Raw genomic sequence first — 24,863 nt, forward strand, 5'->3', positions numbered from 1 at the left:
ATACGTTAAATTGACTTAAAAATTGAACATTTCGGTCAAAAAAGCACAAATTCGGTAGAAAAATCGTAGAAAAATCGTCAATGTGTTGGCAAATACCCGACTCCGCCCACATGCAAGGCGCGGCACGCGTTTTCGCAATCTGCGCACACACTTTGGTTTCCGGTGATTTTATTTTTATTTTTCTGATTTCTTTTTTTAATGGTTTTTTGCTTTAAATCACTTAAAAAAACATATTTTTCAGGTCAATAAAACATGAAACTACCTGTCAGAAGCCTGCTGGCAATCCGGAGCGCATCAACTGCTGTGGCATCGGCCGAAAGTATGAGAAAAGTTATTCAGGCTTTTTTTCTAGCTTCTATAGAAATAATTTTTAATTATTAAATGTATAAAATTGTTGAGAAGCATCCTACACATCGAAAATGTATCTGAACCGCCAGTTTTGCGATTTCTGTTTCGTAAAACATGTAATTTTGTGAGGAAAAGCTGTTTCTTGACAGAAATCGTTGATTTTACCCACTTTCTGATCGTTTGATGCTTTTAAATGATATTTTTCGTTTGAATTTGCGAAAAAATTGATAAAAAGCTGAAAAAGAGAAAATTTAAACGGTGTTCAATAATTATGGAGGCTGTGAGTTGCATTAAATACCCCAAATTTCTTGAAAATAATATTTATAACAAAGAAAAAAACGATAAAAAATGCTTATAAAATATTATTTTCAGACGCTGTCCCGGCTTCCGTTCCAGCAGCGACTCTTTCCTCCGAGTTCTTCGATCACATTCGCCATCAAGTGTACGGGGACTTGAAAAAAGTGGACAAAGTCGTGGTTTCAGTGAGAACTGAGGATAAGGCTCAGCCAGTTCTTGTGAATCGGAATGTGTCCACATCATTTCACTGTTTTAATCGTAAGAAAGCAGATTTTATGAATAAATAATTAATTTTCCCCAATTTCAGATATCTCCAAGCACTTCGCCGACGACGCCGTACTCGTGGAAGTTCATCCATCCGTTGGCGGCGCCTACTTCAGCAGCGTCAATCAACCACTTCAAGATCAAGCCGAGATTCGAAAAATTGGATTCGATTCTGCTGAGGACGTGAATTTAGTGAATGATGCCTACTGGAGATCTTGTTCGCTAGTTACTGCTGCATTCCTGAAAGAAGCTCTGGACGTGGACGTGGATTTCAGATTCCCACGTGGAAATATTGAAAATGGATATTTTTCGGTGGATGTGAAGGGATTGAATGGGAACGTTTTCACCTTGGTGAGCAGTTTTTTTTTTTGAAATAAAATTAATTAAAATTTTTAAAATTGATTTTCAGGACGAACTTAACACGATAAATCGATTCGGTAAATCGTACATCCGCGAAGAGAAGCAATTCGAGGTGATCGCAGTGCCAACGAGTGTAGCAGAAGCATCAGGAATCCACGGCGATCATCTAGTACGAATCGGTCGCCAAGTGTTCTCCACAGATGGCCCATGCATCAATTCGACTCGTCAAATCGGCCGCTTCACGATTTTCCGATCAAAATCATCTGGCAAGAGTGTGATCGTCGGCGGAGTGTCGATTCCCATGAAACAGCCGACTTCATCATACTCCTGGAGCCTCGTCGCCAAGAATGCAGTGCAGAAATTTAGTAAAAATGCATGAGAATTGAAATTCAATAGTTTTTTATAGCTAGTTTCTGATTGTTGTTTTTCTTTTTTGTTACTTTTTTCTGTTCATTAAAAGAACAAAAATTATAAAGCTCTAAATAATTTATTAAGTATGTACAAAAACAAAAAAATAATCTAACACAGTGCCCTTTCAGAGACTAATTATCCATTCTTCAAGAAATTATTCAAAAATCCCTGCGCCACCTCCCCGGTAATCAAATTGTTCAGCTGTCCCAACACAGCTGCAGGCGACTGATCCATCATTCCAGACACTTCTTCGCATCTCTTCATGGCTCTCTGCAATTGTGTTCCGATTTCCAAGCTTGCCATCACATCACACGTGGCAACGGCTTCTCGCAGCGAATCACACTGTTGCCGTTCTGCACCACGTCGGCACGTCTCCTGGGATGCTTTCAGCAAATCGATTTCTCCGTGAAGAATTGCTCGTCGAAGTTCTTCACCCCACGCGTCGAACGTCTTCTCGTCGGCTTGATCCTGGCATTTTCCATACGCGATTTGCATGAATTCCGATATAAATGGAAGGCAGCCTTTGCCACGTGGCAGGCCAAAGTTACTATCCGTATTTGGCATAAAATCTCGGATTCCGATCTGCGGGAGTGGCTCCGCTTTGCCTCCCTCAGTTGGGGTCCCGGTGCCGGTGCCAACTTGAAGGAATCGACGGGCGATTTGCATGAATGGGCTGCCGTCGAAAGCGTTTGTCTGGAAATATTTTATTTTTATTTTTAAATTTGCCGCTAGGCGATTTCGAATTTATTATGCGGACCCAATCGCGCTCCACGGCTAATCGAAAGCGCTCCGCCCCTAAACGTTGGGTCTCGTTAGGTATTTGGTGGAAAAACTGTAAATTCAAACGCTTTCGGCAATTTTTAGGATTTTTTTGCAAAACCACAAAATTTCGACTATCGTTGTTTTTTCGGCAATTTGCCGGTTTACCGGAAATTTCAATTCCGGCAATGTGCCGGTTTGCCAATTTTCCGGAACATTTCAATTCCGGCAATTTGCCGATTTGCCGTAACATTTCAATTCCGGCAATTTATCGATTTTCCGGAAATTTCAATTCCGCCAAATTGCCGATTTGCCGGTAATTTCAATTCCGGCAATTTGCTGATTTGCCAATTTGCCGGAAATATCAATTCCGCCAATTTGCCGATTTGCCGGAACTATCGATTCCGCCAATTTGCCGATTTGCCGGTAATTTCAATTTTTGCAATTTGCCGGTTTGCCGATTTGCCGGAACATTTAAATTCCGCCATTTTGCCAATTTGCCGTTATGCCTATTTGCCGGAAAAAAGAAATGCTCGTAATTTGGCGAAACGAATTGAAAACGGTTGAATTTACGATTTTACCGCCAAATACCTAATGAGACCCAACGATGGTAGGCGGAGCGTTTTCAATTGGAGCGCGTTTTGGGCCTCACACGTGGAGTCAGAATGTCTCATTTCGCTTTGATCTTCAAAAAATGTGGGAGTTGAGACGCAGACATCTCATCTGATTTTGCATGGTTAAGAGCGTGCTGACGTCACAATTTTCTGGAGAAATATTACCGCATTTTTCGTAGATCAAACCGCAATGAGACAGCCCGACACCATGTGGGGCCTTATAATAACAAAATAAATCATACCGGCGCTGGTGGTCTTGCTAGTTCGGGAGCACTCACAGCTGCAGCAGAAGAAGACGCGGAAGCCGGTGCGGCAATTTCCACGGGAGCCGGAATATTAGCTGGAGCAGCTTCTACAGCCACCTCGGCTATCGGCTCGGCATATCGAATCTCCCGAATCTTCTCTCCCATCGCCACGTTTTTCTTGAAATCCCGCACACCCAACACATCACGACCGCCCATGTCGAAAGTATTATCATTCGACTCTTGTTGCTTCGGAATCCCAAACATTGGTGGAAGTGTTGCTGGTGGTGGTGGAGTCGATGGGGTTCCGAATGTTAATGGTGGGAGGGTCGGAAATGTGGATGGTGGTGGTGTTGGTGGCGTAGAAGCTCCGGAAGCTTCCAGCTTATCCAGGGCTTGTAGGAAAGCATTTCGGCCTTGGAATGCGAGATTTTGAATTGCTGAAAATTACGGAAATAGTTTAATGGAACATTTTTGCGATGAAGCCTTTGAACTTGAATTATGCAGTAATTTCCCCCTCTTGATCTACAAAAAACTATGCAGCGTAAATCTACTCATGGCCGTGGCAGAGTTTCGCGCGTCTCTTCCATTTTTCAAGAGAGTTGCCGGAAGCCCGTGACTGGTCTGACTTCATTTTTTTGTTCTTTTTTCTGAATTCTTGAATTGTCGCCCAGCCTGAGCCTAAGCCTGAGCCTGAGCCTAAGCCTAAGCCTAAGACAAAGCCTGAGCCTAAGCCTGAGCCTAAGCCTGAGCCTAAGCCTGAGCCTGAGCCTGAGCCTGAGCCTAAGCCTGATTCCTTGCGCTTGGAGCGCAAAAGAAAAGAAAAAGAGCTATTTAGACTTAGGAACAAACCCAATTTGAATAAAACATTGGAAATCCCAATCCAACCAGCCTAAGGGCCCGAAAAACATACTAAGATGCCTAACTGGAATAAAATATAGGAAATCCTTATGACACACCGGCGGTATGGCGCGGCTTAAGCCTAAATAGCCACTTTTATCAAAATACATTTGAGCTCGACTCGAGTTTTACAATAACTTCTCAGGCAACTCAAAAGTAATCTGTGGATATTTTTCAGTAATCTAAATGAAAATTATTACTAAGAATCTTGGAAATTTTGTAATATTTGAAGGATTGCGAGCAATCTCTACATATTTGCGTCAACCTTTCGAGATTTTTTTCTTAGTGAAGTTATAGAATGCCAATATTCAAATTCCTATCTCATGGGAAAAAAGTTCAAATTCTGTACCTGCGTATATTTTTTTATAACTCCGTTCTTCCAACAAGAAAGGCCTTCTTCCCATGAGATAGAAATTCAAGTATCGGCAGCATTCATAGGTACAGAATTTGAACCTTTCTTCACATGAGATAGGAATTTTATATTGATCAAATTAGCCCTCCAATAAAGTGAGACCTTTGATGAATATAATCACTCTGATGATATTTAATTCCGATGATCTAAATTAAGGCGTGATATTCTAATTGTAAGGTGTGATAACATATGATATTTATTTTTAAATTTAAATATAGTCTCTTTTTTTGCTTCTTAAAATTTTTTTTTTTGTTAATGAACGAATAGTTTACAACCGCCTCGCTCAAATGTATTTTGATAAAAGTGGCTATTTAGGCTTAAGCCGCGCCATACCGCCGGTGTGTCATAAGGATTTCCTATATTTTATTCCAGTTAGGCATCCTAGTATGTTTTTCGGGCCTTTAGGCTGGCTGGATTGGGATTTCCAATGTTTTATTCCAGTTGGGCATCCTAGTTTTTTTTTCGGGCCCTTAGGCTTAAGTGAGTCATAAGGATTTCCAATGTTTTATTCAAATTGGGTTTGTTCCTAACTCTAAATAGCTCTTTTTCTTTTTTTTTGCGCTCCAAGCGCAAGGAAAAACCTTCTTGTAACTTTTTATGAGGGTTTCATACATTTTATTAAAATCGGGGCGAAGCCCTGATTTTAAATCCATATTGTTTTTCTTTGTCTTCCACTATCCCTGCAAATAGGAAAGAGAATGTGTTCTTTCTAATAAAGTAAAAATCATCATAAAATCTTGAAAACTGGGAGCAAGAGGTAATATTTGAATATATTGGGTCGTAAATGTGTGTCTCTCTGTGGTGGGGTGGCGATGTGTTGGCAGCCAACCCTTCAACGAACTCTATCTCCCGCCTGTAATTCCTTTCAAAGTAAGAATTGAGTTACAAAAATTTGGGGAAATATGAAAAAAGGTGTGAGGATTTTAAAAATATTAATTTTAAAACACCAGACCAAACCACTTTTTCTGGTCAAGAGGCAAAAAATTAATTTTTTGAAAAAATTTCAAACTGGCACAAAATTTTTTCAAAAACAAATTTTCACAAACTGTTAATAGATTCCATTTTTTATAAATATTGTTCATTGAACACAAAAAAGAAAACAAAGATTCATCGAAAAATGAGTGAAAAATCGCAAAAATTCAAAAAAGTCAGTGCTGAAAAAAATTTCTACTAAAATTTTTTTGAAACTTAGTTTTTCGGATTTAGCGTCAAATTTTGAATCTATGTAAAAAAACAGAATTGAAATTATCTCAGATTGAGTGAATAATAAACGCTCAAAGTTGAAAAATGAGCAACGCAAAAACGGCAGTAACTTGCTTCAAGGTCGATTATCTCAGTGAATTTTCACTCAATTTTCGAAATTTTTTTGCTGTATCGCTTTAGAAATATTTGTAATTTCATTTTTTTTCCTCAAAATCAAAATATCTCAAACGACCGCCATCCTACGAGAAGGGAAAAACAAAGTTTTTGGAAAAAAAATCGAAAAAATTTTTTCTGCCTCGCTTTTCAAAATGAAAAAATCACTTTTTCGGAATAATTTTTACTTTAAAATGTAGGTACGATCTTTTTATACAACAATTTCACTTTGGAACCAAAGATTTCTCAAAGACAACATCGCACGAAGCGGTGGTTTGCGAAAAAAGGAGGGGGGAGGTCAAAATTGCGAATTTGACTTTGGAGCTCTCTAAAAGAGCTCACAGTTGATGGATCTGGATGATTTGCATGTTTTTCGACGCATCTCGTCGAGTACTATAAACTGCTAAAAAATCTCGTAAAAATCGCAAAAACTCGAATTTTCCTGCAAAAAAAAGAGGCGAAAAATGAGAAAAAAAACGTGATTTTTCGAGGATACTCGAAAATACTCTTCATATCTCGGCTCGAAGAGCTCCTATCTTTCTGAAATAAAGCATACAGAGGTGGGGCAAGCTTCTTGAAGAGACAGCAAAACACCGCATCAAAATCCATCCACCCACCGTCAAGTTACACGCGCGTTTCCATTTACCACGAAAAACAGGGCATAAAAAAATTTAGATGCCACACCCGGGCTCGAACTTTTGTTTATTTTAGAAGCTTAATATCTCGGCTCCTGTAAATCGAAATCGGCTCAAAATTCACAAGAGAACTTATTTCACTGCCGTCCTCCTGTCATTAAATTTTCGTGAGCTTAGGCCGAAAACTGACAAAACGCCAAACTTAAAAATTTTTAAAAATAGTTGAGGGGCATTTCGAAAACACCTTAAGTTCCATAACTCGGCGAGTTTTGATGGAATCAATTTGAAATTTTACACAAAAGCTTCTTAGTGGCCAATACGCCTCTGTGTAAAGTTTCGCTTTGATCGGCCAACGGGAACCCTTTGAAAAATCAAAAAAACGCTGTAATCCTAACCCTAAATAGCTAACGCTCCCCCACTGACGCCAAGCCTAACCTAAGTAGAACTCTCAAATGGCGGCCTACGATGAAAAACTCGAAACCGCGATTTTCGAATTGCAGAATCAATTTTTTTGTTTCGCAAAAGGTTCTATTAAAAACCAGTAAGTAATTCAAAAACTTTTGGAGAAGTCCAGTTTTCTCACCTCCGCCAATCATTTGTGACGGCCTTTGTTCGGGCGTCGGCGGTTTCGGAGCGGCTACCGTCCGCCTGCAAAGCAATACTTTGTACTTTTAAGGATGGGAAAACAGAAACAAGTTTCATTCCTTTTTTTTTCTTCGAATGAAGCGGCAAGACGGCTAGAGCTTAACCATAATCTCGAGGAAATTTTCGAGAAAATTTTCGAAAAAAAAAAACTCACTGAACATCTCTCTCGTTTTCCCTCATATTGTTACCTGCCATTGATGATAATTCGGTGGCAAGTTCAGCCATACTTCTCATATTTTCAGGTCGTAACAGGGAGAGAAATGGTTGAAAATCCATGTTCTATAAACTGTAACATTTTTCTGAGACTTTCAAGATTATTTGAAATTTGGTCTGTGACTCAAAAAACTTCATTTTTAATTCAACTTCTGAAACAGGAGGAATCCTGTTTAATAAAGTATGACATCACAATTGTGTACAAGAATTGCAGGATTGTGACGTCAGAGTGGCAAACGATTTTTCCGGCAAATCGGAAAAGCGGAAAGTTGCTGATTTGGTGAGTTTTCCGGCAAATCGGCAAGAGGTTGGAATTGAAATTTCCGGCAAATAGGCAAACTGGTAAGTTGCTGATTTGCTGAATTTTAAGGCAAATCGGCAAATCAGCGGATTGCCGGATTGGAAATTACCGGAAAACCGGCAAATCGGCGAAATGCCGGAATTGAAATTTCCGGCATATCAACAAACTGCCGGAATTTAAATTTCCGGCAAATCGGCGATTTTCCGAAAATGAAAATTTCCGGCAAACCGCCAAATTGCCGGAATCGAAATTTCCGGAAAACCGGCTAACTTCCGGCAAATCAGCAAATTGAATTGTACGCATCCTACAACTATTTTAAAAAGTAAGTAAATTCTATGAAAATATCCAAAGAAAACGGAAAAAATTTTAAAAAGGCACAATTTCAAGTGTTGCCGTATTATCAAAAAATCCCTCTAAAAAATTCCGGCAAATCGGCAATTTTCCGAAAATGAAAACTTCCGGCAAATCGGCAAACCGGCAAGTTGCCGGAATTGAAAAATTCCAGCGAATCTGCAAACTGACAATTTGCCGATTTGCCGAATTTCTTGACGAAAAAAATTTCATTTTTTGGTGGGCGGCAATTGCCGATTTGACCCTCAAAAATTGGGTGGCCTAGTTTTCATTCTTCCTAGGCCAATGAAAATCCATGTCAAATTACAGTGCATGCTCAACCCTAAAACAAAACAGGAGCAAGTTTTTCAGAGACTACGTTCTTACCTGTGCTTTTGCAAATGATAACATGAGGGTCATGAGCGAAAGTAAGAGTATCATTTTGGTGTGTAAGGGTTCCAAAATGAAAATAAAAGTGAATAGATGACAACGGATGTGTGTGTTGGTGAAATGGTTGGTTATGGTTGGCTGACAGATGGAGAGAGATCGAGGGGAACTAGCAATGAATGGGCAACGAGGCATGTCTGCTTCTCTCGCTAGTCTCATGTGTGGATCCGACTATCTCAGTGGGATTCAAGTTCTTAGTCTCAGAAAAAGAGGAGAAGCCGTGTGATATATAAGGGAGACGTAGGCATGAGGTGGATGTGTGTGTGTGTGTGTGTGTGTGACTCATTATCGTTCTTTTCATTATCATCTTATCATCACATAATCATTGGCTAAACCTTCACGTAATTACCGATGATGTAATCGGCAGTTGAATAAGGGAACCCATCTTAAGTGTAGTCTTTGTTAAGCCTAGGCCAAGGGTGAGCAGCAATTGAAATTGTGGCAATTTCGGAAATTGTCAAAATTGTCGATTGCCGAAAATTCACAAAACCAGCAATTGCCGAAATTTCCGGTACACAATGTTGCCGGAAATATAAAATTGATACTTTTCGTAGATTTAGGAGCCTAAAGTGCATTTCAATGAACAATTTTCAATGGTCAAGTTCAAACTGATTTAATCCTTCAAAGGTGGACTACCGAAATTTGAGACTTTATTTTTTAGACCCAAATTGATCCAAAACTACCGAATTTCGTAATGAGACGTTCTGAAAACTTCTCAAAAAAAAAAGTTATGGCGGTTCAAAGTTGGGCAAAATAAGGCCCATTTTTAGCTAAAATCAAAATTTGTTCCAACTTCTCGGTGTCGCAACGTCTGGAACCTAATTTTTATTTATTCATCATTTTTTAAAAATATTGTGGTTTTTGATTGGGCGTTTATTCGTTGATTTAAGTACATTTATGGTCTTTGGAACACAAATAAACGTTACTTTTTGTGCCCCAACGACCATAAATGTACTTAAATCAACGAATAAACGCCCAATCAAAAACCACAATATTTATTAAAAAGTGATAAATAAATAAAAATTAAGTTCCAGACACTGCGACACCGAGAAGTTGGAAAAAATTTTGATTTTGCTGAAAATGGGCCTTATTTTGCAGTAGTTTGAACCGCCATAACTTTTTTTTTGAGAAATTTTCAAAACGTCTCTTTACGAAATTCGGTAGTTTTGGATCAATTTGGGTCTTAAAAAACAAAGTCTCAAGTTTCGGTACTCCACCTATGAAGGATTGACCGTTTTCTTTTAAAAAAAAGACCAACCAAACACTAAAAAACAAGGTGAAATTTGTTCAATTTCCAAAATATAATTAGGTTTGAAAATTGCCGAAAATGTCCGGCGATCGACAACTTCGGCAATTGTTCAATTTGGAAATTGCCGAAATTGCTGAATGCCGGAAAATTCCGATTGCCGCGCACCTCTGGCCTAGCCATAAAAATGCATATCTCCGATTTACAGAACGCTCAAAATGCACAAACACGAAAAATCGGGGTTAAAGATAAGATGCCGTCTGTCCGTACGCCTGTCCGCCTTAAATTACTTTTCCACCTGTGATGTTGAGAAATGAAACAAGAGCTGAACTACCTGAACTCTCCACTAACAAACTTCACCTGCCTCAGCTTCTCCCAGTCGCTGATTATGTTCTCGTTCAGATGGAAAACCCGTACAACCTTATATCCTGTGACTTTAATCGATATTCACGTTGGCAATCTTTCCTAGTACTATGGGCACCAGTTTATGGGCTTCTGGTATATTTAGCTGCGGGATATCTGTTCAAATATCATTCGGATAAGCAAAGCTATCAAGTTCGAACCGCTCAAACAATTGCCGTCTTTTTATGAGTTAATTTTTTAGCCTGTTTTTCAGACTGCAATTAATTTTTCGAGAGTTAAGAAAACTGGGAAAAAGCTGACTCGATTCTTCTTACAATTAGTTACTTACACGTGGTGTCAGGCTGTCCCATTACGGGTTGATCTACAGAAAATTGCGGGAATTTTTTGCCCAAAAAAATGTGACATTAGCACGTTCTTAACCATGCAAAATCAGTTGAGAAATCTGCGTCTCTTCTCCCGCATTTTTTGTAGATCTACGTAAATCAAACCGAAATGAGACACTCTGACACGACGTGCACTTTCACATATTTTGTAGGCACTATGTTGAACTGACTGATACTTCCTCATTTCTGTTCCCACAATTTGTATTGCCGGTTTTGGGCGCGCAAATTGGAGGAATTACAAGTGAAATATATCTGCCAAGCAGCCTCTAATAAATGCCGAGTGTGCAGACTCCGCCCCTTTTTCGCGTTTTTTGACACTTTTTTTGGCTTGCGAAAAAATGTTCCACTTCGTTTTCATTAATAACTTCAGAGCCGTTCGACTACATACTCTAATATTTGAGATCCTATTAGAAATATCTTGCCCTTTTGTGGAGCAAAAAACGGCACTTAGTTTGGAGCAAAATTGAGCCCAGGACGGCTTTCCCCAGTTTGAAAAATATTTTTTTGCTCTTTTTACCCCCAAAAAAACCATGTTTTAATTGAATTTAAATTCGGGTTTTGCTCAGTTTTGTTTCAAATTTATGTGCAAGATACTACTCAGAGAGACTGATTTTTTGAAAAAAAGTTTGAGTTTATAAGTGCAAAAGCCAAAAAGTTGTGATAAAACAAAAGGCCGAAAAATGCCATTTTGCCAATAAATTTTTTTTACGTAAAAAGCCGTTTTTCGTCTTTATCTCAAGTTCTACTTTATCTTTTTTGATATTTTTTTTGCTTACCCCACGTAAAAAAGTACGCTGAACACGATTTTCAACTCAGAATTGAAATAAGTTCTATGAGTCGGCCGAGCAAGACGAAAATGTGCCAAATTTTGCACATTTTTTTTTTTTCGCGAATCTACTTTTTCCATCATAACTCGGTCAGTTTTCAAGTTTTTTCAGTTTTCTAAAAATTGACGTGTAGGTCTCATCAATACGCATCGAGACATATAAAATTTGTAAAAAGTTCAGTGGGAAAATTTTTCAAGAAAAAAATAATTCAAACATTTAGTACTGGGGGGGAGTAGTTTCCTGGGTCCCCTGTACATTTTTTCCACTAAACTTTTGCGGAATGTATTTTTTATACATAGTTTTCGATTTTATCTAATGGAAGATGAAGTTTCGTGGCATTAGCAATGTTCTGTCAAGAGATATTATTTTTTAAAAATTTTCAGGCCAAAACTTGTTTTTTTCTACAAATCGACCAGTTTACAAGATATAACCCTCAACTGTACCTCTCCTTTTCGGGAATTCAATAATGAGTACAATCCTGTAATAAAATTTTCAAAAATTCGTTTTCCCGCTGACTTATCAGTGTTAAACGGTTTTCGAACGTCTTTCCCCAAATTGGAGTTATTGAAAAAAGCTGAATCGAAAGACGACTCCCTCCAAAAATTTTCCTTCCCTACATCTCTGTGTCAGGGTCTCTCCCGCATGGCCGAGTGGTTAGTGCGTATGTCTGTGAATATTTTGCTCGTTGGCTCGATTCCCCCAACTGACAATTTTTTTTGTGGGTACTCGGGATTCGAATAGAAATGCTCGATTTTAAGCAAAATATGAGTGGGTCTCCTCTTCTCCCAATGGCTCACTGCAATCGTCACGAACCCTCTGACAGGTTCGAGGCGAAGCCGAGAACCTACGTCCGACTGGGGGACTCGCCCTACACCCCCTACCCGCAGGGAACGCTAGTCCTCGAGCATACACTTATATTATCGTTGCGCTAGTAACCCATCATGGTATGTTTTTAGAAGAAGCAATTAAAAAAAACGCTGCAAAAACTTTATTTTAGCTATTAATATAACAACTCTCTTCACTGCCCACTGCCGTCTTATGCTGTTAACGAAATCATTAACTATACAAAATTCAGTATTATGCGTTTTTGTGAAATGCTCCAACAAGTTATCATATGTTTGTTATATTTTCTTGGTCTTGGCCATGTGCAGCGTTTTCATTGGTTTTAATTTGGGTGGAGTTGAATATCAAAATGCTTGGAAGCATGAGTATTACAAAAAGTATAAATTAGAATTTATTTGGTGTCCTCAGTACTAAGTACTCGATTCATCTGCTAATGAATTCGTGATTATGATGATTATATCAGGCGCAGCCAATATCTTTTTCGCGATTATGCTCAACGTGTGCACTGTGACTACGATTGTGGCTCTGCAGTCGGCTCGTGGAACAATGTCCCAGAAAACTGTAAAATATCACATGCAAGTTGCTCTTTTATTCATGTTTGCAAGTGGAATCCAGGCGGTTTTCGTAGTTCTACCAGTTACTCATATTCTATTATGCGTTTATTCAGATTTTTCAAGCAGTACACTGGAGGTTAGTTTGAGTATGCTTTATCATTTACTATATACAAAGGGTTTATTACTAGTGTCAGTATGTTCAGTTTTGTATAAAAAATGTGCGTTCTCATCTTCGTAATGCAGTGCTGGCCAAAAAGATATCCACTTTTGGTTTTTTGTGTGTAACTTTTTTCTAAGTGGTTATTTTGTTTTGAAACTTCACCACAGTGTTCACAAAATCTAAAAACACAATATTCATCAAAAATGTTCAACAGATTTTGAAAAAACTTCAGAAAAATTCAAAAAAATCGAAAAACTAGAAATATTGAAAAAACCGAGGTTGCAAGGAAATGACAATTAAAGTACCGGAATATGAGCAATTGGATTTAAAAACAACATAATTATGCTTAATACTTTGTCGCGTATCCGTTTGCATCAATAACAGCTTGACAACGACGTGGCATCGAGTCGATCAGCTTGTGAATAACTGACATGGGGATAGCTTTCCAAGCGTTTTCCAACTGGTTGAATTTGGCATCTGCATTTGAAGCCCGAATACCTCCAAGACGTCTTTCCAACTCTTCCCACAAATGCTCTATTGGATTCAAGTCCGGAGACTGACTTGGCCAATCGAGCAAATGCACACGACGACGTTGAAACCAGGAACGCACATGAAGAGAAGTATGCTTAGGATCGTTATCCTGCTGAAACACGAAGCCACGGCCCACATTTTGAAGTGCCCAGGGTCGCATTGTAGTTTCCAAGATGTTTTCGTATTGAAAACGATCCATAATGCTTTGGATTCTCCTTAGTGGGCCCATGGAAGTGCTGGTGAAGCACCCCCACACCATGACGCTCCCACCTCCATGCTTAACGGTTGGGCATTGATACTTTGGAGAGTACCTAGAGCCAACAGGACGACGTACCCAGGAATTTCCATCACTCCCGAACAAATTGAACTTGCTTTCGTCAGACCAGATGTGTTTAGCCCATTCCTGACGTCCCCAACGAAGATGCGCTTTTGCCCACGCAACTCGAGCCATGCGATTTTTCTTACTGATGAACGGTTTCTTGACTGGCTTTCGTCCGTGTAGTCCTGCTTGCTGTAAACGTCGACGAACAGTTCGTTTACTTGGTACAGGTTCATTTGGAGAACTTATAATCATTTGAATATCCGTGGCGGTCCTATGCGGATATTCTCTTGCTGATCGGAGGATGTTGCGATCCATCCTATGGGTTGTCACTCGAGGCCTGCCGGGCGAGATTCTCAAAGCGACGGATTTCTAAACATTTATTATTAAAAAATAATATTTTTCGAACTCACCTCAGTTTGGTACTTCTTGATTACTTTCCAAATAGTCGACGGAGAACGTTGAATTTGCAGCGCGAGCATTTTCGTGGGTATTCCTTGTTCGAAGCCAGCTACAATGGCTTTCTTGACGTCCAAGGAAAGATTTTTACACCCAACAGATTTTACCATACCTTAAAAATAATTTATCAACCAAACAAATCCAGTGCAACAAACAGAGTGCGTTTTATTGATAATTCAAAAAAAATAATGAAAATTGGAAAAACGAAAAAATCAAAAAATTGAAATAAAATTCAGAAAAAATCGATAATCATGTAATGTTTGGTCCGCAAATTTGCGTAACATTTCGCTTTAATAAATAAGTTTTTGAGTTATCTTCGTTTGTGTTATTCGTTTCTTTCTCTCTATTGCAGGTTTTAGGTGTATTCCGTCGTGAAGGGGGTGTTTGGGAGTCTGGGAAGGGTTGTCCACGATGCCGACTACGTACACTTTATTGGACTTCGCCATTAATACAGCTACAGTCATTCAACAGTACAGTGTTCTTCACAAAACGGAAAGTAAATGAGTTCCTAATACAGTGCTGGCCAAAAAGATATCCACTTTTGGTTTTTTGTGTGTAACTTTTTTCTCAAGCATCCATTTGACTTGAATTTTTCCGTGTGCATAAAGCGAAATGTTACGCAAATTTGCGGACCAAACATTACATGATTATCGATTTTTTCTGAATTTTATTTCAATTTTTTGATTTTTTCGTTTTTCCAATTTTCATTATTTTTTTTGAATTATCAATAAAACGCACTCTGTTTGTTGCACTGGATTTGTTTGGTTGATAAATTATTTTTAAGGTATGGTAAAATCTGTTGGGTGTAAAAATCTTTCCTTGGACGTCAAGAAAGCCATTGTAGCTGGCTTCGAACAAGGAATACCCACGAAAATGCTCGCGCTGCAAATTCAACGTTCTCCGTCGACTATTTGGAAAGTAATCAAGAAGTACCAAACTGAGGTGAGTTCGAAAAATATTATTTTTTAATAATAAATGTTTAGAAATCCGTCGCTTTGAGAATCTCGCCCGGCAGGCCTCGAGTGACAACCCATAGGATGGATCGCAACATCCTCCGATCAGCAAGAGAATATCCGCATAGGACCGCCACGGATATTCAAATGATTATAAGTTCTCCAAATGAACCTGTACCAAGTAAACGAACTGTTCGTCGACGTTTACAGCAAGCAGGACTACACGGACGAAAGCCAGTCAAGAAACCGTTCATCAGTAAGAAAAATCGCATGGCTCGAGTTGCGTGGGCAAAAGCGCATCTTCGTTGGGGACGTCAGGAATGGGCTAAACACATCTGGTCTGACGAAAGCAAGTTCAATTTGTTCGGGAGTGATGGAAATTCCTGGGTACGTCGTCCTGTTGGCTCTAGGTACTCTCCAAAGTATCAATGCCCAACCGTTAAGCATGGAGGTGGGAGCGTCATGGTGTGGGGGTGCTTCACCAGCACTTCCATGGGCCCACTAAGGAGAATCCAAAGCATTATGGATCGTTTTCAATACGAAAACATCTTGGAAACTACAATGCGACCCTGGGCACTTCAAAATGTGGGCCGTGGCTTCGTGTTTCAGCAGGATAACGATCCTAAGCATACTTCTCTTCATGTGCGTTCCTGGTTTCAACGTCGTCGTGTGCATTTGCTCGATTGGCCAAGTCAGTCTCCGGACTTGAATCCAATAGAGCATTTGTGGGAAGAGTTGGAAAGACGTCTTGGAGGTATTCGGGCTTCAAATGCAGATGCCAAATTCAACCAGTTGGAAAACGCTTGGAAAGCTATCCCCATGTCAGTTATTCACAAGCTGATCGACTCGATGCCACGTCGTTGTCAAGCTGTTATTGATGCAAACGGATACGCGACAAAGTATTAAGCATAATTATGTTGTTTTTAAATCCAATTGCTCATATTCCGGTACTTTAATTGTCATTTCCTTGCAACCTCGGTTTTTTCAATATTTCTAGTTTTTCGATTTTTTTGAATTTTTCTGAAGTTTTTTCAAAATCTGTTGAACATTTTTGATGAATATTGTGTTTTTAGATTTTGTGAACACTGTGGTGAAGTTTCAAAACAAAATAACCACTTAGAAAAAAGTTACACACAAAAAACCAAAAGTGGATATCTTTTTGGCCAGCACTGCATTACGAAGATGAGAACGCACATTTTTTATACAAAACTGAACATACTGACACTAGTAATAAACCCTTTGTATATAGTAAATGATAAAGCATACTCAAACTAACCTCCAGTGTACTGCTTGAAAAATCTGAATAAACGCATAATAGAATATGAGTAACTGGTAGAACTACGAAAACCGCCTGGATTCCACTTGCAAACATGAATAAAAGAGCAACTTGCATGTGATATTTTACAGTTTTCTGGGACATTGTTCCACGAGCCGACTGCAGAGCCACAATCGTAGTCACAGTGCACACGTTGAGCATAATCGCGAAAAAGATATTGGCTGCGCCTGATATAATCATCATAATCACGAATTCATTAGCAGATGAATCGAGTACTTAGTACTGAGGACACCAAATAAATTCTAATTTATACTTTTTGTAATACTCATGCTTCCAAGCATTTTGATATTCAACTCCACCCAAATTAAAACCAATGAAAACGCTGCACATGGCCAAGACCAAGAAAATATAACAAACATATGATAACTTGTTGGAGCATTTCACAAAAACGCATAATACTGAATTTTGTATAGTTAATGATTTCGTTAACAGCATAAGACGGCAGTGGGCAGTGAAGAGAGTTGTTATATTAATAGCTAAAATAAAGTTTTTGCAGCGTTTTTTTTAATTGCTTCTTCTAAAAACATACCATGATGGGTTACTAGCGCAACGATAATATAAGTGTATGCTCGAGGACTAGCGTTCCCTGCGGGTAGGGGGTGTAGGGCGAGTCCCCCAGTCGGACGTAGGTTCTCGGCTTCGCCTCGAACCTGTCAGAGGGTTCGTGACGATTGCAGTGAGCCATTGGGAGAAGAGGAGACCCACTCATATTTTGCTTAAAATCGAGCATTTCTATTCGAATCCCGAGTACCCACAAAAAAAATTGTCAGTTGGGGGAATCGAGCCAACGAGCAAAATATTCACAGACATACGCACTAACCACTCGGCCATGCGGGAGAGACCCTGACACAGAGATGTAGGGAAGGAAAATTTTTGGAGGGAGTCGTCTTTCGATTCAGCTTTTTTCAATAACTCCAATTTGGGGAAAGACGTTCGAAAACCGTTTAACACTGATAAGTCAGCGGGAAAACGAATTTTTGAAAATTTTATTACAGGATTGTACTCATTATTGAATTCCCGAAAAGGAGAGGTACAGTTGAGGGTTATATCTTGTAAACTGGTCGATTTGTAGAAAAAAACAAGTTTTGGCCTGAAAATTTTTAAAAAATAATATCTCTTGACAGAACATTGCTAATGCCACGAAACTTCATCTTCCATTAGATAAAATCGAAAACTATGTATAAAAAATACATTCCGCAAAAGTTTAGTGGAAAAAATGTACAGGGGACCCAGGAAACTACTCCCCCCCAGTACTAAATGTTTGAATTATTTTTTTCTTGAAAAATTTTCCCACTGAACTTTTTACAAATTTTATATGTCTCGATGCGTATTGATGAGACCTACACGTCAATTTTTAGAAAACTGAAAAAACTTGAAAACTGACCGAGTTATGATGGAAAAAGTAGATTCGCGAAAAAAAAAAAATGTGCAAAATTTGGCACATTTTCGTCTTGCTCGGCCGACTCATAGAACTTATTTCAATTCTGAGTTGAAAATCGTGTTCAGCGTACTTTTTTACGTGGGGTAAGCAAAAAAAATATCAAAAAAGATAAAGTAGAACTTGAGATAAAGACGAAAAACGGCTTTTTACGTAAAAAAAATTTATTGGCAAAATGGCATTTTTCGGCCTTTTGTTTTATCACAACTTTTTGGCTTTTGCACTTATAAACTCAAACTTTTTTTCAAAAAATCAGTCTCTCTGAGTAGTATCTTGCACATAAATTTGAAACAAAACTGAGCAAAACCCGAATTTAAATTCAATTAAAACATGGTTTTTTTGGGGGTAAAAAGAGCAAAAAAATATTTTTCAAACTGGGGAAAGCCGTCCTGGGCTCAATTTTGCTCCAAACTAAGTGCCGTTTTTTGCTCCACAAAAGGGCAAGATATTTCTAATAGGATCTCAAATATTAGAGTATGTAGTCGAACGGCTCTGAAGTTATTAATGAAAACGAAGTGGAACATTTTTTCGCAAGCCAAAAAAAGTGTCAAAAAACGCGAAAAAGGGGCGGAGTCTGCACACTCGGCATTTATTAGAGGCTGCTTGGCAGATATATTTCACTTGTAATTCCTCCAATTTGCGCGCCCAAAACCGGCAATACAAATTGTGGGAACAGAAATGAGGAAGTATCAGTCAGTTCAACATAGTGCCTACAAAATATGTGAAAGTGCACGTCGTGTCAGAGTGTCTCATTTCGGTTTGATTTACGTAGATCTACAAAAAATGCGGGAGAAGAGACGCAGATTTCTCAACTGATTTTGCATGGTTAAGAACGTGCTAATGTCACATTTTTTTGGGCAAAAAATTCCCGCAATTTTCTGTAGATCAACCCGTAATGGGACAGCCTGACACCACGTGTAAGTAACTAATTGTAAGAAGAATCGAGTCAGCTTTTTCCCAGTTTTCTTAACTCTCGAAAAATTAATTGCAGTCTGAAAAACAGGCTAAAAAATTAACTCATAAAAAGACGGCAATTGTTTGAGCGGTTCGAACTTGATAGCTTTGCTTATCCGAATGATATTTGAACAGATATCCCGCAGCTAAATATACCAGAAGCCCATAAACTGGTGCCCATAGTACTAGGAAAGATTGCCAACGTGAATATCGATTAAAGTCACAGGATATAAGGTTGTACGGGTTTTCCATCTGAACGAGAACATAATCAGCGACTGGGAGAAGCTGAGGCAGGTGAAGTTTGTTAGTGGAGAGTTCAGGTAGTTCAGCTCTTGTTTCATTTCTCAACATCACAGGTGGAAAAGTAATTTAAGGCGGACAGGCGTACGGACAGACGGCATCTTATCTTTAACCCCGATTTTTCGTGTTTGTGCATTTTGAGCGTTCTGTAAATCGGAGATATGCATTTTTATGGCTAGGCCAGAGGTGCGCGGCAATCGGAATTTTCCGGCATTCAGCAATTTCGGCAATTTCCAAATTGAACAATTGCCGAAGTTGTCGATCGCCGGACATTTTCGGCAATTTTCAAACCTAATTATATTTTGGAAATTGAACAAATTTCACCTTGTTTTTTAGTGTTTGGTTGGTCTTTTTTTTAAAAGAAAACGGTCAATCCTTCATAGGTGGAGTACCGAAACTTGAGACTTTGTTTTTTAAGACCCAAATTGATCCAAAACTACCGAATTTCGTAAAGAGACGTTTTGAAAATTTCTCAAAAAAAAAGTTATGGCGGTTCAAACTACTGCAAAATAAGGCCCATTTTCAGCAAAATCAAAATTTTTTCCAACTTCTCGGTGTCGCAGTGTCTGGAACTTAATTTTTATTTATTTATCACTTTTTAATAAATATTGTGGTTTTTGATTGGGCGTTTATTCGTTGATTTAAGTACATTTATGGTCGTTGGGGCACAAAAAGTAACGTTTATTTGTGTTCCAAAGACCATAAATGTACTTAAATCAACGAATAAACGCCCAATCAAAAACCACAATATTTTTAAACTTGCGAGAAATGCTCTAGGTGTGGTCGTACACTATTCAAGTTTAATCTCTTTAAACTTTTTTGCTGGATTTTTCAGAACAAAGGTAATAAATACAAATGATGGCAAATAATATGAAGATAATTTTACTTTAACAACGGAAAAAAAATCGTTTTCTAGATACGGCCAAATCAGTAAACGTTGTGAAAAACGGGCTCACGAGATGTCGGCCGCTGTATTTTTTGTCATGACACTGGTAAACAATTTAAGTAATTGAATACAAATAAATGTAATTATGGACAATACTTCATTATTTGAACTTTTTTCGATAGCATGCCCTTAAGTTGTGCTCGTTTGAAAAGTTTGTAAATTTACCAAAAATTAAAAATTGAATAGAATTATTTATTGCCGGCACTGTATGTATTTTTTCTTGTTTATGTATAATAGTAACAAGTTAAGTTTTTTTACAAAAGATTGGTCACTTTCCAAAGTTATTGGGCATTCGAAAATTAGTCTTGCAGCCTTTAATAGTCTTGCAGTTCTCTTGCACCCCTACGGATCAATCAAAAATTAGTCTTGCATGCAAGACTAATAGAGGAAATGCGGTATCTAGAAGATGGTTATATCTGCCAGGCGAATAACCTTTGTTCTCGATTTTTTTTCGTCACAATAATACAACGATCACTAAGAGATAAGGGCAAACAGACGTTGTAGTTGAAGTGTAGCCAACGTAGGCTAAGAGTATAAATACAACAGTTACTTCCCTCGTCGAATCATAGAACCAATATGTCTCTTCGCCGTTTCCCACACGCTGAAATCGTTTCCCCAGATGTTCTTGGAGAACATTTGAAATTCCGAAATGGTAGAGAAACCAATAATCGATTCTTGAAAGCTGCCCTCACCGAGATTCAGTCGAGTTATTATCCTGATGAGCCAAAAAGACACGGTCTTCCAACTGACGCTATTCTTAATATTTATGACAAATGGGGAAATGGCAGTTTTGGAATGATCCTGACTTCGAATGTTCTAGTGGACCCAGTGAGTTTTTTTTTTTTCAAAAATTCATTCATTTCGATACTGATTTTTTCAGACTAATTTGGAGGCTGCTGGTAATGCTATAATTTTCAAAGAAGGAGATTGCCATGAACGTCGAGCTCTGTTTACTTACTGGGCAAAACTGATGAAACAGGATGGGGCTCTTGCCGTAATGCAGATCTCTCATGCTGGAAGGCAGACCCCAGTGTTCGTGAATCCTACTCCTTGGTCAGCTTCTGATGTTCAACTTGTGTCAGCTGCACGTTTTACAACGTATGGAAAGCCAAAGCCTTTGTCAACTGAGCAAGTTGAAACCGAAGTAGTGGATAGATTCGTCTATGCTGCCAAATTTGCATACGAATGTGGATTTGATGGAATTCAACTACACGGAGCCCATGGATACTTGCTCTCTCAATTCACATCTCCAACAACTAATAAGAGAGTTGACAAGTATGGAGGTTCGCTGGAAAACCGTCAGAGAATTGTTATCGAGATTTATGATGCTATTCGAGCTGAAATTCCGGCATCAACTGGGTTTTTGATTGGAATTAAAACAAATTCAGTGGAATTTCAATCAGAAGGACTCACTTTGGAGGATGCTAAAACTATGTGTCAAGTATATGAGAGCAAAGGATTTGACTTTGTAGAGCTATCTGGAGGAACATATGAGCAGCTCAACTGGACCTGGGAACGAGAGTCGACTAAGAAGAGGGAGGCATTTTTCGTTGAATTTGCCGAGCAGGTTAGTAATAAATTTGCCAAAGATAATATAATCTCAGATTTTCAGAAGTTTAGTGCAAAATTCCGTCAAATTGGGTGTCAAGTCCGCAAACACCAGATTTGACGGAATTTTGCATTAATATTCTGAAAATCGGGGACTAGGTGTTATTTGAAATGGGAAATCTGAAAATTGGCTCAAACTCTGAAGATTTCGAACATTTTGACTTAAAATTTGTAAAATTCAAATTTTACAGCTGAAAGGGTCTAAACCTCAAAATTTGCCGAAAATGATATCATTTCCAGATTCCCCGTCTCAGATTACCCCTAATCGCCGATTTTCAGAATTTTAGTGCAAAATTCTGTCAAATCTAGTCTTTTGGGTACTGTAGCCTGGTGTTTGCGGACTTGGCACCTAATTTTACAAGATTTTGCACTATAATTCTGAAAATCGGAGATAAGGGGTAATTTGACACGGAGAATCTGAAAATGTGGTTAATTTTGTTGAAATTTGATTTCTTGTCGCTAAGCACGTGGTGTCAGGCAGTCTCATTGCGGTTTGATCTACGAAAAGTGCGGAAATGTTTTTCCAGAAAATTTGTGACGTCAGCACGCTCTTAACCATAAGAAATCAGATGAGATGTCTGCGTCTCTTCTCCCGCTTTTTTCGAAGATCAAAGCGAAATGGAAAGATGAATTATGTTAGAAAATGTTTTTGAAAGCATGTAGTTATAGTTTATACCAGGGGTGCGCTTCAATTGCCGCTCGGCAATCGAATTTTCGGCAATTGCGGAAATTGCCGATTGCCGGAAATTTTAAAAACCGGCAAATGCCGAAATTGCCGATTGCCGGAAATATAAAATTGAAACTTTTTGTAGATTTAGGAGCCTAAACATGTATTTTACTGAACAGATTTCTCTTTTCAAGTTCAAAATGATTTAATCCTGTAAGGATTGACCGTTTTGTTAAAGAAAATGACTAACCGAATACTAAAATACAAGGTGAAATTTTTTTCAATATCCGAAATATAATTTGGTTTGAAAATTGCCAAAATTGCCGATTGCCGGAAATTTCCGATTGCCGCGCACCCCTGGTTTATACATTCGCAACTTTACAAATTTTAATCAAATTAGGATCCCTGTCAAGTCATCCATTTTCACAAACAATCAAATTAAATTGATTGTATCGTTTTCAGATTCGGCCAGTTTTTAATAAAACGGTGGTATATTTGACTGGAGGATTTCGAACAGTTTCTGCAATGATTAATGCAATCTCCTGTAATGCAACTCAAGGAATTGGCCTCGGGCGTCCAATTACAGCGGAGCCAGATCTGCCAAAGAAGATTCTAAAAGGAAGAGTCATTTCAGCAGTTCAAGACTCATTCAATCCAAATGATATTGCAACAACTGCGTTGGCAAGTGGCACACAAATGGATCAAATGGGGCGTACGAGTCTGGAAAAAGCGAGCGGAAAGTATGGTCCAAATTAGTTTTTCGTATTTTTGAAAATTAATAATTTTCAGTATAATGCATCTAATCACCGACTTCAGTGATGGGCTCACCGTTCAAAAATTTTGTGAAGCTTTGGGCCATCATGTGGAACAAGCAGCACTTGATATAAGCGAAGGAAAAATACCGAAAGCAATAATTGCATTTAACTAAATACCGTAACTCTTTAGAAATGGTATACTTCCTTTTTACACTATCTAGACATTTTAACCTTGTATAAGACTTCTTTGTTATTCTATCATAGCCTTTTAAACAACAGAACATTGTATCATATTTGTGCCCGCATCGATCGAAAAAGCATCTCAATTACCAACATCTGCGACCCTGAAAAGTTGCCAAAATTTGAGAATTCAGCTAAAAATATACCTTTTTTCCAAAACTTTACGCGGCCATAATTTTTTTTGAAAATTTTTCAGAACTTCGGTAGTTTTGAACCATTTTTGGTTTGAAAAAGCAAAGTCTCAAATTTCGGTACTCCACCTTTAAACTTTTAAAACTTTTGACTAACACATTTTAAATTTTTATGAAATGAGGTAAAAAACATTGACAAAGAGTAGAATTTAGTTCTTGTTCATTTTTTGGCTTTGCTAAAATTTTAACTTGATACTTGTACAATTCTGAAATTGCAGATTTGAAAAAAAATTTGTAGTAGAAACTTTGAAACCTCGAAAAAAATTGAGTATACCTTGAAATTACTCTTGAAAAACTCAAAAATTCGAAAAATTCAAAAGTTGATGACCTAATTTGAATTACACCTGAATTTTTTTGCGCGGATTTTTGAAATAAATAATAAAATAAATAGCACCCCCTATTTAGAATCAAAACTCTTGTGCCTTTTTTAATAATTATTTGTATTGTTTTTGAATTCAACTTTCCGAGCGAAATTTTTTTTTCAATTTTTTTTTGAATCAGTTGCTTTTATTTGGCAATTTTTGGTCAATTTTTGCATGGATTTTTCCAGACTTCGGTATGTTTTTTTTTCGTGGTTTTTCTTTTTTTTTTTTTTTTTTTTCTGGGCACTGGGTTTTTGTTTTTTCTTCTGTTTTTTTTTTCGGGATAGTGTCATTTTTCTTTCTTTTTTCTAAAAAATTTTGCTTTAAAAATTTTGTTTAAAATAGACTGTTAAAGGTGGGGATATTGTCTAAATACGCGTATAATGTTCCAAAACGACCGAATATCATAATAAAACACTCCAAATAATTTGAAGATTTTTCATAATTTCCAGTCAAAGTTTTGGCAAATTGCCAAAATTTTGAAAAATATGAGATTTTGAGGAAAGCCAGAGCAATTTTGCATGTTTAGATCCCTAAAATGTTTTAATACAAATAATTAAAACAAAATTGAAGTACTTCTTGACAGTAAATAAAAAAATTTCAAAATTTTTGTTGAAAAGTTTTATTAAGGAATTTTGGAATTACAGGAGTGGTTTTTAATAATTTCCCCTCTGGCTCTACTCCACCTTTAAATTTAATTCAAAAATAAATTTTAAATTTAATAAAATTCTCATGATTTTCTGAAGCTTTTTGTTTGAAATTTTCTAGAAAAACAGTCTAATTTATATTTTCTCAAAAAAAAATCAATTGGAAAACCACAGTTCATGCTCCAAATACCCTATTTGAATGATAAGGAAGTGCTCCCGAAGGAGAATTGCTCTGATAAAAAACCGT

The 24,863-nt window shown here is 37.9% G+C and overlaps 3 protein-coding genes across 8 annotated transcripts; 2 read left to right on the plus strand and 1 right to left on the minus strand.

Annotated features, from left to right (window-relative positions):
* The first annotated feature begins 241 nt into the window (after positions 1-241).
* On the plus strand, positions 242-1,759 carry mrpl-39 (Mitochondrial Ribosomal Protein, Large). Of its 2 annotated transcripts, NM_001029076.7 has the most exons (4): positions 242-319; positions 721-903; positions 953-1,260; positions 1,319-1,758. In NM_001029076.7, the coding sequence occupies exons 1-4, from the start codon at positions 253-255 to the stop codon at positions 1,646-1,648; spliced, it is 888 nt and encodes a 295-aa protein (NP_001024247.1). In that variant the 5' UTR covers positions 242-252; the 3' UTR covers positions 1,649-1,758. The 2 variants fall into 2 exon arrangements, 1 of the variants encoding a protein (NP_001024247.1); NR_132516.1 differs by lacking the exon at positions 242-319 and having other exon boundaries at positions 720-903; positions 1,319-1,759.
* Y32G9B.1 lies at positions 1,737-8,736 on the minus strand (the record flags this gene model as incomplete). 5 transcript variants are annotated; one of them, NR_132517.1, is made up of 6 exons in its annotated part: positions 1,816-2,373; positions 3,296-3,735; positions 5,220-5,460; positions 7,182-7,246; positions 7,398-7,522; positions 8,475-8,693. NR_132517.1 is itself a non-coding variant. In NM_001380605.2 (5 exons), 4 exons carry the CDS (start codon positions 7,517-7,519, stop codon positions 1,816-1,818), a joined length of 1,185 nt encoding a protein of 394 aa, NP_001368070.1. The 5 variants fall into 5 exon arrangements, 4 of the variants coding, with proteins under 4 accessions (NP_001368070.1, NP_001368071.1, NP_001300230.1 ...); NM_001380605.2 differs by lacking the exon at positions 5,220-5,460 and having other exon boundaries at positions 1,737-2,373; positions 8,475-8,736; NM_001380604.1 differs by lacking the exon at positions 5,220-5,460.
* An 11,970-nt stretch (positions 8,737-20,706) lies between these two features.
* Positions 20,707-23,470, plus strand: T10B5.8 (NADH:flavin oxidoreductase/NADH oxidase N-terminal domain-containing protein). Its single transcript, NM_071115.8, has 4 exons — positions 20,707-20,974; positions 21,027-21,713; positions 22,884-23,161; positions 23,211-23,470. The coding sequence occupies exons 1-4, from the start codon at positions 20,723-20,725 to the stop codon at positions 23,347-23,349; spliced, it is 1,356 nt and encodes a 451-aa protein (NP_503516.1). The 5' UTR covers positions 20,707-20,722; the 3' UTR covers positions 23,350-23,470.
* The last annotated feature ends 1,393 nt before the right edge of the window (positions 23,471-24,863 follow it).

The sequence above is a fragment of the Caenorhabditis elegans genome, chromosome V (assembly GCF_000002985.6).
Source record: "Caenorhabditis elegans chromosome V".
Classification (NCBI taxonomy): domain Eukaryota; kingdom Metazoa; phylum Nematoda; class Chromadorea; order Rhabditida; family Rhabditidae; genus Caenorhabditis; species Caenorhabditis elegans.